Source organism: Heterodontus francisci, chromosome 11 (genome assembly GCF_036365525.1).
Source record: "Heterodontus francisci isolate sHetFra1 chromosome 11, sHetFra1.hap1, whole genome shotgun sequence".
Classification (NCBI taxonomy): Eukaryota; Metazoa; Chordata; class Chondrichthyes; order Heterodontiformes; family Heterodontidae; genus Heterodontus; species Heterodontus francisci.
In genome coordinates this window covers 71,456,551-71,474,355 of record NC_090381.1, presented here as the reverse complement: position 1 = coordinate 71,474,355, position 17,805 = coordinate 71,456,551, and the positions used below count along the sequence as shown (strand labels likewise).

The 17,805-nt window shown below is 41.5% G+C and overlaps 1 protein-coding gene across 4 annotated transcripts in view; it reads right to left on the bottom strand.

Moving 5' to 3' along the window:
• LOC137375304 (ephrin type-B receptor 3-like) overlaps positions 1-17,805 on the bottom strand; it is a 100,230-nt gene that overhangs the window by 67,187 nt on the left and 15,238 nt on the right. For all 4 annotated transcript variants that reach the window (XM_068042262.1, XM_068042264.1, XM_068042263.1 and 1 more), the window contains exons 2-3: positions 9,186-9,250; positions 3,554-4,226 (exon numbers count right to left, since the gene is read on the bottom strand). In XM_068042262.1, the coding sequence (XP_067898363.1) occupies positions 3,554-4,226; positions 9,186-9,250 (738 nt within the window). The remainder of the gene's footprint in view (positions 1-3,553; positions 4,227-9,185; positions 9,251-17,805) is intronic.

Genomic DNA, 17,805 nt, shown 5'->3' with positions numbered 1-17,805 from the left:
CGGTTCAGGTATAGATTGTCCCAATGGTACAGCCCCCACATTCCCCAGTACTGGTGCCAGTGCCCCAGGAACCGGAACCCACTTCTACTACACCAGTCTTTGAGCCACTCATTAATTTCTCTAATCTTATTTGCCCTATGTCAATTTGCACGTGGCTCAGATAATAATCCACAGATTCTAACATTTGAGGTTCTGCCTTTTAATTTGGTGCCTAGCTCCTTATACTGACTATGCAGAACCTCCTTCCTTGTCCTGCCTATGTCATTGGTACCTGCATGGACCATGACGAATGGATCCACCCCCTCCCACTGTAAGTTCCTCTCCAGCTCTGAGCAGATGTCCCGAACCCTGACACAGGGCAGGCAACATGGCCTTCTGGACTCTGGCTCTCTGCTGCAGAGAACAGTGTCAATCCCCCTCACTATACTGTCCTCTACTGCCACTAAATTCCTTTTTGCTCCCCCCACTTGAATGGTTGTACCACAGTGCCATGGTCAGTTAGCTCATCCTGCAGCCCCCACTCTCATTCAAACAAGCTGAAAGAACCTTAAACCTGTTGGACAATTACAAAAACTGAGGCTTTTGCACTCCTGCCCTCTGGGTCCCCTTATCCACCTCAGGTGCAGCCACACTCTCCTGTCCCTGACCACTGACCAAATCAGAAGACCCTATCCTTGGGGTGTGACGGCCTCCTGGTACAAAGTGTCCAGGTAACTTCCCCCTCCCTGATGTGTCGCAGTGTCTGCAGCTCAGCCTCCAGCTCAATGGCTCTGAGCCGAAGTTCCTCGAGCCGCAAACACTTACTGCAGACGTGTTTGCCCTGGATCACACTGGGATCCAGGAGCTCCCACATGCTGCAGTCGTGCCACACCACCTGTTCTGCCATCCTTAATGTGTTTTAATAAACTACCTAATTATTTTATCCAATTATTTATTTTCTTTTTTATATATATTTTATTAACCTTATCACCAGTTCCTGCACTATTTTAAATCTTAGGAATAGAATAGACCTTAACCACATACCAGATACTCAACAAACAACTAGCTTCTTCCTTTCTACAGGGTGAAAAAGTTGGAAAAAGCAAAGGAGCACCTCCTTCCCCTCCTCACCCAACTCACCAAACTCCCAGCACTTTGTTCAAGTCACACTCAGTCCTTTTTAAACAATCTAATTAGTAACCTGTTTAAACTATCAATTTTAATTCACACCTCAAGTGTGCTTATACTCTTATTTATGGGTAAGCCCTTAATTGGTAAGGAGACAGGTTTCCTGTCCACTTAGAGGTAGTGGGGCTGGGAATGGAGGAGATAAGATCAAGTATGGGGCTCATGTAGATACCCCACGGCATCCATCACTGAGGCTGCTAGATGTCCTGAGGGAGAGATATGCATTTTGTGCCAAAACCTTCCACCACACCAGAGGGAAATGAGATGTCACAAGGGAGCTGGAGGCCTGGCACTAGGGGCAGGGCAGACCCTCGCTTCATCGATGCCGACCTGGATCTAATGCTGCAGGTCATGAGGGAGAGGAGGGTGATTTTCTTCCTGGAGGGTGGCAGGAGGCGGCCACATCATCGTGCAGCAGGGTCACCTCTTTGTTTAGTGTTATTCCGCTCCACCTCCTCTTGCTTCTCCTCTCTTACCTCCTGCTCCTCCCCTGATGAGCTGTCTCCTTCCAGGGCCTCACTGCCCTCAAGATTCACATCTCTCTCGCCATGTTATGGTGTGCAGCAAACCACCAGATTGAGAGAGACTCTTGCAGGAGGGTATTGGAAGGCACCACTTGACCGATCCAAGCACCAGGTCACTTCTTCAGAAATCCGATGGCCTGCTCAACGATTGGCCCGCTCAGCAGGTGACATTGGTTGTATTGCCATTGTGCCTCTGTCTGGGTATCCCGTAGGGAGGTCAGTAGCCATCTCTTCAAGGGATTTCCCTTGTCCCCTTGGATCCATCCACACACTTTGGGGGATGGAGTGAAGATCTGAGGCAGCCTGGGGGAAGATTAAGGAGTCATGGCAGCTGCCAGGAATATGAGTACACATGGAGGGAGCTCTTGTTGTGGTCGCAGACCAGCTGGGCATTGAGGGAGTGGAAGCCTTTCCTGTTGATGTATCTCACTGGCCAGTTACTGGGTACCTTGATGACCACATGGGTGCAATCAATGATGCCCTGCACCTTGGGGAATACAGTGATTGAGATGAAACAGACTGCCATCCGTGCCTGCGCTTGCCCATCTGTCCCAAAATGGATGTAGTCCCCCACCCTCTGGAATATGCATCTGATAGCATGATGAGCTGCCGACTATGAGATGCCACTTGCTTCTGAAGCTAATCCCTGGAATGACCCGGTTGCATAGAAATTTAGGGCAACAGATATCTTGATGGCTGCAGGTAAAGAACTGCCATGGGGGCCGCAAGGCCTCAGGTCAGTGTGGATAAAAGCACAAAGGTCCTAGACCATCTGCCTGGATAGGTGCAGCCTCCTATGGCACTGGTCCTCTGTTATTTGCTGATAGCAGTCTCCTGGGCAGTAGACCCGATGTCTAGGGTAGTGCCCTCTTCCCCTTGCACCCGCACCCCCCCCAACTGTGCTCCTCCGGCCTCCTGCTGTTCAGGAGGTTGCATCTGCTTCAGCTCAACCTGGCTGCTCTGTCCAATGTCAAGAGTAGCTTCTTCCCATCTCAACTCCCTCAGCTAGGCTTTGTGCATTCACCAGGCCTTCCCCTGCCAACCCCAGCTGCCCCAGTGATTCCTACCACTCACCACTGAGAAAAGCAAGTCTTACAGCTCCAGCAATAACTAATCTGTGGAACTTTTGAAGAAATTGAGCTTTATATTGTGCCTCTGCATCATGTTAATCATTCCTTCCTGTAGTCCTCATAGCCCTCCACATTGTTCATGTCTTCTAAACCCTGCTATGTTTCAGACATGGCATTCTCCCTCTGCCCTTCCTGTGAAAATCCAAAACTGCTGCTGACATGTCTGCTAATGAGCTCCTCAATGAGCTCAACAAGCACATAATTGGAGGCAGGCAAAATTGCAGTTCCCTCCCTCCCTTTAAAAATGGCTTTGCATTCAGAAGGCAGCGGGACCCAGTGCCGAGCTCCGAGAAAGCGATCTTTAAATCACGTGTGCACCTGCTCCTGCCCCCAGCGGGTTTTTCAAAATTTGGCCCCATGATTCACAAGTAGTGTTCTGCTTCAGTTGGGTCTGACACGCAGAATAACCATTATCACCTGCTGCAAGAACCATTATGTACATGGCATAAGAAATCCTAGCACAACTTTACAGCTGGGCCAAATTTTCTGGTTACTCCAGAGGGGGAACTCGGGGGAGAAACAATATTTACATCTCCAGAGATTTGTCTATTTTCTACAAGACTATTAAGTTATCTGACTTTCCCACAGATTTTTTTGAGAGTGGGAAGGAACACACTGGAAAATATTCCAAAATTAGACTTAAGTGCCTAAAGTTCCCATGGAGTAGGAAATCTCTAAAACAGTTGGGTGAAAAGAGACAAAAATACCTGAAACACTTGATCATTTTCCTACCTTGACATGCAGTCTCCTGTTCAGCAGGTTCATATCCAGCAGCACAGGTACAAGCTCCAACAGGTACCATCCACTCCCCATCCCCATTACAATATAGCTTCAGGGGGACAGATACTTCAATAGCATTACTGAGACAGGTACCAGGAGCAATGACAAGCGATGTAGGTTCTGCTCCAGTAACTGTTTCTGGAAAAACTGCAAAGTTTGCGATCACAGATGGGCATTTCTTATAAAACACACGCAGAGAAATGATTGACATGCATGATCCCAGATCCTGAAATGCTAGGTAGAATCCATTCTTGGACAATGGGCCAAAGCTTCTGATCTTCGTGTTGACTCTACCAGTCTCCAGTTTGGAAAAACTCTCATCTGGTGCAATGGTGTCCACTTTCACATAAGGGTTCTCCATCCAGAATGGAGCAGACGCTGTTGCTGAGTCTGTGTCAGACTCATAGTAAAATAAATTAAAAGTTTCCTTACAAGAACCTGGGATATTTGGTATGCTGTTGCAGTCCCGCACAGTGAATTTCATCTCCACATATACTCTTTGAACGTCTTTACGTGGTATGTAAGTAGTTCGAAGCCAATTATTCTGGTTTGCTTCCATCACATTACAGACCTGGTACGTGCGAATTGGATTCATTCCATCATCATATCCACTTACTTCTTCCCACTGAACAAAGGAAACAATGAATATTTATTGTAACAGTAAAACACCTAACATTTTACACATAATGGTTATAATATTATCTATATATTAACTATAAAATGGTTGAATTGGGAGTAAAGCTTCAAATTTTCTATTAGTGTTATACTGGATTCATGGCATTATGATCGGTAGGGTTCTCAATCATTTAAAAATAAACCCTTCATTGCTGCTGCAATCCCTGCAACATTGCTGTACTTCTAACAACATTCATATGCATATGATCACAATTTGTGATACATATTTTAGCGCCATCCTGCTCTAATATTATCAAACATCCAACGCAATATTTAACTGAACATTCGAATCAGTTTTTGTAACATTTTAAATAAACAACTTTCTATGAATAGAAATGTCTCATGTACAAGAAAATCCATCCTGCAAATTTGTGTAATCTTCCAAGAACACAGATTGACATTTGAGGTTACTGGTTTAGGCAAACGAAAATCAACTGCTAAGATTTGTTTTCTAAAATGTGATTATAGATGTCTAGGCTGCTAGATTTACTAAGTAGTTAATAGCTGTTAAAGGTCACAGGTCCCATCAGGTCTAGTTAAGTCAATGTAATGCCCAAGGCTGCTGCTTTTTTTCAAAGTAGCCAGACCTCTCTCAGGAGCCTGGACTGAAACTTGGTGAAGGAGCAGATTTTTTTTAAGGTGTGGGTAATATTACTGGTCAGTGTATGGAACATCACTCATAGCTTACAACATGCATAACAACTGTTAAGGCAGAAACTGCAAACAAATTTAGTTTCTTTGAAATCACCAAAACAATTTCAAAGAATCGAATTATACTTCATTTTTTTTCCTGATCTGTGAAATAATTTTTGTTAAATAATCTGCATTGTGTAGTAACACTACAGTTAATTAGGTTTTTCTAAAAAGAAAATGAGATAAGAGTAGAGTTACATTGTAAAACTGATTCTAATTGTCAGCTTTGGATGAGAACTGGAAGAGGAAGAGGGCATGTTATGCAATGCTATTAAAACTTTTCGAACTGAATGAGGTATGTTCAACAGGCTAAACTGCCTTTTCTTGTTCCATTACGTACATTCTTATGTTTATCTTTCAGAACGATCACAAATGCATCTTAAGAAGTAACTTTTGTGGTTGCAGTAATCACTTAATGCTGTAACCTTCCAAAAGGTTGGCAACCACAATCCATTTCAGAACAGTTCATTAGAATGTTTGTACACATATTTAAATTGAGGAGTCGCCTTACTAATTTATGAACATAGATTCAACAAAGATAAATGCAATTGAGGAAGGCCCTTTGGTGCAGTTATCTTATCCATCCTCTGGGACTTTTATATAGTGTCCTTTTAAAACAGTTGAAAAATAATTATTGAAAACAAAAATCGAGTCAAACTCAGACTTTGCTTATGGTGAGAATGTTTCGCTTTATTACCTGGAAATCCCGAATATTGCCCATGCGCGTTCAATATAAAAGAGCCATTTGATGAACACAGTGGGAAAATACATAATTTACACATGTGTAATTGCATGTAGTTTTGCATGCAGAGATGAAATTTGTCCACACTCTTTGTCATATTAAATAATGAAAAGGTATATAAAGATTAATGATACTTTCACTCAATGTCCAATCTTTTTCTTCTATTCAGAAGCTTCACACCTGTTCAAATATACCTCTTCATATTGCCACTGGAAGAGATGAAATGTTCTGTACCCTATTTCATTAAACAACTAAAGCTGAGGCTTTAACATACAGAAAGGTTTTTTTTGCAATGCAATAGGTTTAATCCTGATATTCCTTCCTTTATGAAAGTACTTGGTAAATATTTCACCCTTTACCACTACCAACAACAAAAATAATGCTAAAGAATGGTTTGTAAAAAAAATGAAACTTCAAAGATAGTACAATATCTATGGCCAGTGATACCTTGCATGCAAATTCTGAGATTTTATGCTTTTGTCATTAATTAATCACATAGCTGTCTTTTGTTACTTGAAGATAGTTTACCTTCTGTAGGTTAAAAGTCACATTTAGGTTTTTTTTTGTTCAGACATTTATTGGTATGTGGCTTCTACTGGTATTTTATCCCTTCCATCAGTCACTCATGGATTTTCATGTCAATGACTTCAATGAAAAAGGAAATCTGGATGGGTGTAAAATGAGTTTCTGATTCATTACCACCTGCTTGGTCCTACTGTCCATGACCAATTTCACCCTATAATGTCAATTGTAGACCAGAGTGTGAGATTAGAAGTACACTGCAGAGGAAAGCAAACAGTGCAGTCAGTGCTGGTGGGCAGTATCCACTCCAGCTGGATCAAACACAAACCAGAATGTCCCAGATTCTCCCAACACATGGCATAAATAGGGCATAAAATATCAGAGATATGTTGTGAATCACAATCATTTTGTTGATTCTTATTGAAATGATATGAAGCAAGAGTCACTCATGGTGGGCAATATGATGGTGAATATTTCTTAGCAATTGTGTCACACAATATCATTCAATGGATCATTTAAGCTAATTACTAGGAAGTTTTAGGTGTGTGCAGTATGCCCCTTCATTTTCATATTCCTTAATTTAGAAAATAAATGCACATCTGATCTAAAATTAAATTCCATTGTGCCAATCACATACCATTCACAGATTACACTGATGTCCTGATCCAGGAATTCAACTGTAATGTGCTGGAGCATTCCTATACAGATTGCCTGATACAGAATTAAACTCCAATATATCCAATGACTTTAACTACAGGAGTTCTGATTCAATCATAATACATAAATACAAAATGATTATTGAAGCATAAAATTTTCCTTATGTACTTTGATGCTTATTACACTAAACACAGCAGTGTGTTAAACACTATCAATGCATTCGCAGTGAACCAATTTATTCTCAAGTTTGATCTGGACATTGTAGCCTGCTAAGCAATCAAATCACATTTATTATTATCATAATTTAGATACTCTTTTGATTTATTTTCAATACTTGAAACAATTGTTAAATATTGTGTAGGACAAAGATCTATCATCTGTTAATTTTATTTGCAGTTTAATGGAACGTTAATTTAAATATAATACTGATTTAGGCAGAATTTTTATCATGGCAAATTAGTTATATATGTATCAGGATTTGACTGTTTTCAATATTCCTTCCAATTAATTTCTGCATTTGCACACAATCCTTTTAATTATTTACTATTACCCTGCTTTTTACCATTTTTTACTGACACAAACTGGCATATTTGATTCATTATTTGGCAATGAATAGTTAATTCCAAGTTACTTTATGCCCTGATATAATTCCACACCAGTTTGTAATTGTCCACTGTTATGAAAGTGTTAGGGATCTTGGGCTGACTTTTTGCCTCTCAAGCTGTAGAAACAATAGCACTTGCAAAATTTGGTGTGTAATTGAAAGACTAAAAAACAACAAATTTTTCATAATAAATAAATCACCAATTACAGGTAAAGGAGACATTTTCTTGCGTCTGTGCCCAGGAGCACTGCATTGCATGGGCAAGAGTGAATATCAGAAATTCAGCGAGGTTGAAGCACAGGCCTGTAAAGTAAGTTGCTCAATTTTCCTTCCATTAAGTTAAATGACTCAAGCAGGTTCAATTACAGGTGTGCACTTGGACTTTCCCAATACACCTGGCCCCAGATCCATGAAAATCCCTCCTCACAACTCTTCCTGTGCTAGTGGCTCAAATGTGATACTTTAAGTGGTGAGCAAGGTTTTCTAAGTACTAACACTCCTTTGTATTCAGCACATCATCATGTTGAAATATCCTCAAGTGCTTCACAGAACTAATTATTTTTGAAGTGCAGTGAGTATTACAATTTAGGTAGATGCAGCGGCCACCAGCAGCGCCCCACAAACAGCAAGATGAATGATCAGATAGTTTGCTTTTAGTGATATTAGTCATCTAGGATATGCTTCTTATGCTTCTTTATACAGTGCTAAAGGATCTTTAACAATTTTAATGAACAGAGTCTCAGTTTAACATCTCATCTAAAAGGCAGCAATTCCATCAATGTCCAGTTCCCTCAGTACTCTGACAATAGGTCATTCTCCTGAAATGTTGGGCTTAATGTTGAGCCCGCAGATGGTGTCCCAACATCGGGCTGTAAACCAGGGGTAACCCCACCTCGGCAATGCAGGGGACAAGCTGCCACAGTTTTTGGTGCAGACTGGAGCCTTCCTCCAAGAACTGCCAGCCAATGGGAGAGCTGGCAGCTCTTAAGTCTCAGCAGCGCTACTGGGTGCGGTGGCCATTACTGGGCAAGCAGCAGGCCCGGACCAGCCAGCATGGTTTGTGAGGCTCATCAGAGCCACTCAGGCAGGCCCTGGCCGGGGTGGGGGAGGAGGGGCGGTTTGTGAGGGCAGGGGTGTTCTTTCCAAGTGGGTGGCTCTTGCCCCCAGGGGGCCCTCCATGTGTCACAGGGTGCGCGATCAGGACAGCATCTCCCACGAGCTCGCAAGGAGACCACCGGTTTTTACTAGGCAGCCTCCATATATGGTAAATAACAGCAGCAGTGGGAAGAGGCCATTAAGTAGCCCTTAATTGGCTACTTAAGGGCCTCAATTAGTCTCTGGGCAGGAAGGCTTTCCTCGACCTTCCCCACCCCGAGTAAAATTCCAAGGCATCAGGAAGGCAACAGTCACTCCACCTCCCTGCCTTCCCTCACCATTTTAAGCCCCCAACCCCAACCCCCCCACCTCCCAGCCCATCCCTAGAGAGCTGGTAAAATCCAGCCCTGTTTCTCTCTCCTAAAGGTTGCCTGACCTGCTGAGTATTTGCAGCATTTTCTGTTTTGATTCCCTTGGTACTGCACTGGAATCTTAGCCTAAGCGATCACCTCAAAGCACGAAAAAGTTCAATGAATCTGTTTTTATTATTATTTTAATTTTGCTAGTCAATAATCTATTGTGAAAATTGTCCTTACCCCCGATTCTGGGTGTGCAGTCCATCCCAACTCAGCAGTCGCCCATCTTGAATCCATAAGAGTCTCTGTGGATCAAAATAAAGGCAAAATCAATGTAAGGTCCAATAATGAAAGAATAGCAAGAAAAATACAAAGCAGTTTGCACAATAACTCACATATTCATGGAATCAGAAGAATAAAACACAGTAGAATTACATTACTGGCCCATTGTACCCATTCTTCAGAAATATAGGGCTGATTATCCTGAAACCACAAGTCCCAATGTTAGGACTGGAAGCAGGCGCGGCTTCCGTTGGGGCCATGAGCAGCAGGCCGCACACAATTAAGTGGCATCCGGCCAATTAAGTTGAATAAGGTGCGGGGGCTGTCCAATACAGTGGATGGTGGCAAAGGCAGAGATGCCGGCATCAGCTTACGCTACGGCAGGTGCTAGCGCCATACTTAAAGGGCTACCAGCCCTGCATTCAATGTTTTATTGCAAAGTGTAAGGATTTCTTCAGGAGACAGAGGCTGCACAATGGTGGCAGAAGGAAGTTACTGGGTGGCCCCACTTAATGATGCTTCCCTTCAGGTTCTCTTACAGGCTGTCAAGGAAATGTGGGAGGTATTCTTCCCTCGGGATGGGAGGAGGAGAGCTGGGAACCTGATCAAACAAGCCGGGCTGCAGATAACGGAGGAGGTCGACAGTCGTGGGATCACCCGAAGGACCCGGATCCAGTGCCACAGGCAGCTCAATGACCTCATGCAGGCAGCAAGAGTGAATATCTCATAAACCCTTCACCTCTTGAGCCTTGCAAGGGCCAGAGAAGGAGGGTGCGTTGGGTGGAGTGCCCACCCAGATTTGGGCAAAGGGTTAGGGTATAAAGACAAGCTACCTGAGGCATGGCAAAATGGCACTGACAGGTGGTCTTTTGTCATTGGAGACCCTCACAAAGTCCCTGGAAAGGGGTTGCATGCAGGAGGCATCTGTGCGCCCCCATCAATACCTGCTTGACTACCTCCAGCATATGTCTTGGGATTGTCCCTGCTGGGAGACTAACATCATTCATCTTGTGTCTAAAAGAGAAGACAGCATACAATCGCAGAGAGCAGGCCAAGACCAACAGCGAATTGCCAAATCTCCATGTCTGGAGCCCAATGGAGGAGGAGGCCAGCACAGGACGGACGTTGTGTTGCAGACAGTGAGGCAGGGGCACCTTCCAAAGTTAGCAACATCACCTTAGATCACAAGGGTATATCAGCAGTGATGGAACCATGCTGCTCATGGGGCACCCACCACCAACAACCCCTGCTTCCTCCCCACCTCCCCGAGGCCATCAGAAGCCACTTGCTTTTCCCAGGCAGCTTTTTCCAGCTCCAAGATGCTCATTTTCGAAGGCCCTTAAGTGGCCGTTAAGTAACCACGTAAGGGCCTTGATTGGCCTGGGGTGGGCGGGCTGTTTTTCGCTCCCCGCCATTGCCCTACATAAAGGGCGATGGAGATGAGAGCGGGTCGGGAAAGCCTCCTGGAGCCTCCCACTCCTTTTTACGCCACCTCCCCCCCGCTCCCCCCCCCCACCCCTCACCACCATCACGCTCCTTGGCGTGGCGTAATATTCCACTCTAAAAATATAATCACTGTCAACAGACCTCTTAAGTACCTAATTGCCTGCCCGCAATGTTGTGTTTGTGCTCTACCCTCCACATTTGCCGCCATCAATAAAATCGGGACAGGATATCATGACATCGATGTGACTTGCGGTCTGACGTCTCCCGTCCCGATTTTATACACCACCCATTGCACGCCTCCATTCCTGTCCCCAAAGGCTGCATAAAATTCTGCCCATAGCTGCTGCATACAATATGACATGTCTTTGCTCTCCTACTATTATAACCCGAATATGCCATTCACTCATGGAGAAGAAACAGTGCAAAGGGTACATTTACTTCTTTTGACACAAATGTTTTGTGTTCTATCCACAGAATTTTTTGATTTATGCAAAATACAACCTGGGGGTCTCAGCACATAAATCAGCACTTTAAAAGACAAAGGTTAAGGAAACCAGGGGCACAAATTGCTTGGGAGGGAGGACAGGGTCAAAAGCACAGAAGGGTTTTAAAATGGATCAGGGTAATTCGCATTAAACATGCCCTACAGCAGAGAAAGACTGTTACAAATCAGTGAAACTGGGGATGATTTCTGTAGCCATTTATGATGAAAAACAGCTGCTCACTGGCTTGACCATTATAAAGGGTTACCACTAACTTAAATCTGTGCAGATAAGTAAATTTTCCAAAATATACTTTGAGCATAAACTGCTAATTTTGTTCGATACAGAGGACACATAGCTGGAGAAATGAGTCGTGTGCAAACAATAAAGTTAGAGATAAAGGGACGTTTGTTGGGCTGTAAATATATGGAATTTGATTTTTAGGCCCCATCGGGGCCAGGATTGGAGTCGTGGGGTTGGGTGGGGGGAATGGAAATACTGGTACCAGCTGGCATTCCCCTGCTCCGTCCCACCCAGGGCCGTTTTTGTAGAGGCAGGACGGGGGTCGGGGGGATGGGGTGTAGTCGGGCTACCCACCTGCATGCAAAAGGTAGCTGACCCAGCTTATTAAGAGTCTATTAAGGCCAATTAAAGGAGGCAGACTGGAATTTTCCAGTATGCTTTCAGGTTCCTGCAGGTGGGTGGGGCCAGTTTAGTTACTTGGAGGTGGCCTCCAGGCAACAGGCCAGGGGAGCAGTACTGTAAGCAGGCTACAGGTCCTCCCTGCCTGCCTACGTGTTACAGCAGCTGCAGACCATTCTGTCGAAGGGCTCCTCATGCCCCCTCCCCCCCAACTCCCCCCCAACTCCCCCCACCACCAGTGGTGACCTGGCTACAAAACCCATTTTTTGGTTCAGATTTAAAAGTTGGAGAGACAGCACCTCAATTTTAAAGCATCCTCTCCCTCACTTACCCTCCATTGCAGGCTGCTGCTCCTTTAAAGCTGTAACGCCTCTGATTGGCCGCCAGCTTCAAGAGCCTGCTTCTGTCCTTAATTGGGCACCGAGCCTGCCCTCCGGCCATTAATTGGCCGCCCCAGGAAAAATCCCAACGAATTACTTTCCCCATACAGAGCAAGCTTCTGACCCATATTTCAACCTGATGGTGGGGTTCAGAAGCCCACAAGCAAAATCCAGCCCATGGTAACTAATGTTCCAGAGGGGCTGGTGTTGAGGCTGCTGTTATTTACTCTAATCATGCAAATGACCTTAACATAGAAATTAAGGAAACAGTATCAAAATTTGCTAATGGTATCAATTTGGGATTATGGGAAACTATGACCAGGACTGTGAAAGATCACATGGGACAGAAATAAGCTAACAGGATGGGCAGATAGGTGGCAGATGCAATTTAATGTCGAGAAATGCTTGGTAATACATTTTGAAAATAAGAATAGGTGAAGGACGTGTCCCTTTAATTATAATATTTTAAAAAGGGAAAAGAAGCCTTGGTGTACAGATATAGGTCATTATAGATGAAAACACAAGTAGATAAGGCCATAAAAAGACATTTACAATTGTTGCTAATGTATCACAGGTACAGAAGAAAAGTAAATAATAACAAGTGAAAGAGGATAATACTAAACTTGTGCAAAAGCTTATTTACGTTGCAGTTGGACATTTATTGGCACACCATTGAAGAAGGGATATAATAGCAATGGGAAAAGTAAAATGTACCTTCACTGAGATGCAACCAGTCACTAGGGGTTACAGTTATGAAAAAAACTTGAGAAGTTAAGGAGTTTTTAAGTGGAACTGAAAACTTTGAGGGCTTTCAAAATATTGAAAAGTTTAAGAGTAAATAGTTTGTTTCTATTGATCACTGAGAGTGACATGAGAACACAATTTTAAGACAAAAAGAAGTTAGAAAACATTTCTTCACACATATGGTGGTTAGAATATGGGCTTCTTTGCCATAAGCTTTTGTTGAAGCAGTGTTCATAATTTTTTAAAAAGGGAATTAGATTGTTGTTGCAAAGTAGGAACTCGTGTTTACATAACAACATTCACATACTCAGGAGACCTCAAAGTATTTCACACCCGATGGATTATTTTTGAAGGACACAGATGATATGTAGGCAAATGCGGTAACCAATTTGCACACACATCCCACAAACGACTGGCCAGTTCATCTGTTTTTGATGATGTTGGTTGAGGGAGGAGTGTTGGCAGCACACCAGGAAAATTCCCTGCTCTTTTCAAATTGTACCATGGGATATTTTGCATTCACCTAAGAAGGAGGCCATTCATCAGGTAGATTGAACCCCAGTTTGACCTCTCATCCAAAATACAACCCCTCCAGCTATGAAATGTTAGTCTAAATCATATGCTCATGTCTGTCGTGGATCTTGAACCTATGACCTGAGGCAGGAATAAGAACATTAAAGAGAAGGGGAGTGAGTGGAAAACTGGATTAGATTAGGTGAGTCATGGGAAGAACACCAGGACAGATGTGATGGGTCAAATGGCCTATTTCTGTCCTTCAATACTGTCTGATTTTATGATTATATAGTGCCCTATGGATGATTGTATTACCACATTCATTTCAAAATATAATTTAAAAATCTGCTTAGTATTAATTAATGAAAAATTGTGGCAAACACAGTCTGAAATAAAATAGTTAAACATATTTTGCCCTTTAATTTTTCTCAATGTGTGTGATTGCTTGTGCATATATAGGCAAATGTATATATGTCTCCATATGCCCTTATACCTTAATGAAGCAATAGAGTTATTCAAAAATTTTGCAGAAAGACAGTTCATATATCAGAAAAAAAAATCACTGCAAGATATTAATTACAGCAATGTAAACTGAGGCAAAAGCCACACTCAAGTGCAAATAAAAGTGAATCATTTGTTGTTTCACAGAAAAGACACACCTTAATTCATTCCAAAATTAAACATTTTTCCAATTATTTTGCCTGAAAGCAAAAAGCACACCACTACTGGTCAACTCCTGGGTTTGAGACTGCAGGTAATCAATTGTGCCAATAGCCAATTGAGCAATAGCTGAAAACCGAGGAACAGGGATGACAAAAGTGCAAATATTAACAATTACACTGTCCAATTAATTATGGATGGTAACTCATGAAAAGCTGTTGCCAAATTTGTTGCCTAAACAAATCAATTAGTACCATAATGAGATGTAAATCGACAGGAGCTCTCGGTCAGTGGGATCAAGTGACATGCTAGTGTAAGCAAATTTGAGTAGATCAGGCTGCTGCTGCCTGTTTGCTCAGCATTTCCTCAAACAATACAGATAATACAAAACATGGATGACAGAAGATAAATGATTCTGGTTTGTTCCAGTGAATTTAAAGTAGAAAATAATATTGCCATTAAAGTCAGCTTTAACATGTACAGCATTTGCATTTTTCCAAGCTATAAACACTGCTGTCTTTGTGGATGTTATAATATGTTGTTTCATATAGCATAATGTTGCTAACAAAAGAATCCCCTGCAGGGTTTTTTGATATCCTGAAATTGGCTCTTGATATCAGCCTCTCTTAGCTTAGTTTAAATCTTGACAAAAGTGAACGAGAATTAATCAAGCCATTTAACACCAATGCTCTCAAAACACGCAATAATCAAATGTGTTAGATTGAATGTTTGTCTGTTTGTACCATTTCCATTCAAATAATTGCAACAAAAAGTAATTTCCTTCAAATTCCTAATGATGAATACTAAAAAGCAGAATTAGAGAAATAAACTAAACTACAGAACATGCTTTAATTCATAGTATTATTGAAATAAAATGAAAACAATCATCATGTTAAGACATTCAAGCATAGAAATCTCATAAACTGTATGAGCAATACCTTTACCTCTGTTGGTTTTCACATGACAGTGACCTATGTTATTGCTACAATATGATCCCTGATTTAAAATGTACTACAAAGCAGATCCATTCCATTCCATTCCATTGTTTCCTTTACAAATCCAAGTCCTAGGTATTAATACAAACAATCAAAGTTGCAGAATCATTTGGCCACCATCTACTTTTAGTTACTTATATCAATTTAAGCTATAGAATTTAAAGCTGCATGCCTGACAATTTGATTAGTTTGAATCAATAGCCTCACCCTCAAGAGAAGTAGCTGTAGCACAAATCACAATTCAAAACCATTTACTTCTTGAAATATTGAACTGGAAACTTGGCTGAATTGAATTTTTATTTCTATGCTGCTATAGTCCAGTATGTCAATCACAAAGTCATTTCACTGCATATCAGGAGATAAGAACAAGTAACAATTATTTTAAAAACTGAATAGAGGTCACAAGTGCTAGGTTTCTCTTAGGCTTTCTTTGTCTATATGGGAAGGAGACTTAAATGACCATTGGGGATCATAATTTCTGGCAAAAATAATATGCTCGATCAAATGATCTTCAATATTTCCCATACTCACCAAAAATATTGATGTATTTATTTCAGTTAATAACATCTTTGGTTAACCTTTAGTAATGAGTTTAGCCACAACTCGAAACTGTGTAGTTTTGGAATTAATTTTTAAACTTTAACAAAAGCCAGAACTAACTAAAAGCATCTACATATTTGGATTTTACTGTATCTTATGCAAAAAGAAATCGGAGTCATGGTCACACAGATTGTGCTCGTTGCTGAAGAGGATGGATATTGTGGACAATGGTTAAGAGCTGGAGAAAACAGAATTGGAGAGGTGGATGTAGTTTCTCATTGTGATACTGGAAAACTGAAAATGTATGCCACAAAGTTATATTTCACTTTGATTGTGTTACAGTTCAAGTCATCAGGTCTATATACTGCTTTCGTGAAGTGTTATGGCTATACCTCTGACTGTCTCTTCACTTGTTACTTACTTTCTTCCTCCTGAGATCTAGATTAAATTTTTTCATCGCCTTTTTTGCCTTTACCTTCTTCAGTAATCTTTCAATTTACTTCAATTCAGGAATGTTTAAACAGATTGCTTCTGTTCTCCAAAGCTTCTCTGCAATATCTTTTCTCTGAATCTGCTCTACATAATTTTCAAATTTATCTTTGATTTAATCTTGCTACTCTGCATACCTCGCAAAACACACCAAGGCATGTGCAGAGCACATTTTGTTATGAAGTGCACAGTAGCCCATTCAAGAGGTAGACCTGGTGAGCATTTCTTTTAAAATAGTAAGACTATAGTCATAACTATTTTACTGACTGCTATAGGTCAAACCTGATGCAGACATTCCAACGTTGCTGCAGTGACACAGCTGGGCTTTGGCCAATATACCTAAAAACTGTGAAAGAGTTAAAAAAAATCAAGCTACGTAAGCCCTGCAAGGAGCTGTCCTGTGGTTTTCATCTTATTCCCCACAGATTTATGTAAAACCCAAGTGTGCCATTTTGTGCAAATGGTTTGTGACAAGGTTCAGTTCCTGTACTGGAAGTCATTTATCTTCATCAGAGGTGATGAAATGATCCCTGACTCTTGATTATACTTACCATGTGTCTCCAAAGGCGTCAGAAGGTTGAAAATGCAAGCAAAAATATAATGAGACTTCTGTAAAAGATATCTAACACTATGCGCTCTAATTTAAGAAGAACTTGACAAATATTCTCCACAGAATTGTTGCTGATAGAATTAAAGCAGACTTTTCCTTATGTGGCATGGGTAGTTTGGGAGGGATTTTACACCTCATGCCTAATGGGGTTATAATCTGAAGACCCATAAGCCATGCTCAGCTGTTTATGATGTAGATAAATTATATTAATTATATTGTTCAGCATCACTTTATAAGGATAGGCAGAATTACATTGAAGACATAGTCCAGACCTTTCCTAAGCTCCAACAACATCTTCCATATGTTAATAGACTCAATTAGTATGATCACTTTAAAAGTGTACCAAATCCTTGCAATTAAAGTTGTGTAAATTCTTTTGTCATATGGTAGTTGAGTAGCCTTTACTGATTAAATCTTACAACACAAGTAATAACATAATTATCCCCAGTATTGTTTAGCAAGTGACGTTCTGAGGATCATAATGAAATAACTGGGCTGTGCAATCAGAGTGTAATGACTATAACATTGATACAAACTTGAAGCTGGGATTATATCACTAAAGTACAAAAACTACAGAAATTGAATGGACAAAACTTAATAAGATATTTGCCAGGCATAACGAATAAAAACTGTGCTTCTCTGTCTGAACACCATATTTAAATAGATTAACTAAGCAAAGGTATCAATTTCAATCTGGTAGAGGAATACCTGGAAACTCACAGCAAAGTCAATCAGCATCTGTGACATTTTGAGTCTTACCCTTGATCAAAACTATGATGAGTATGAACCAGAAGTGTTGACCACCTGTTTCTTCACAGATGCTGACTATCCTATTGTGTGTTACCAGCTTTTTTTTTTGGTTTCAGGTCTCCAGTATCTGCTTTTTACTTATGGAGTGTCTCACTTGCAATTTTCTGGGAAGTGTTTTGGGGGTGGGTGGAGGGGGGTTGGCGGGTGGTGAGCTGGTGTGCTTGGGCCTCATCTTATCCAGATGTTCCAGAAAGACTGGAAATCTACAATGCTGGAAATTGAACTTGTATTCAACCTCTCCGTCTTTTTGTATCCAGCCAGCTGTGA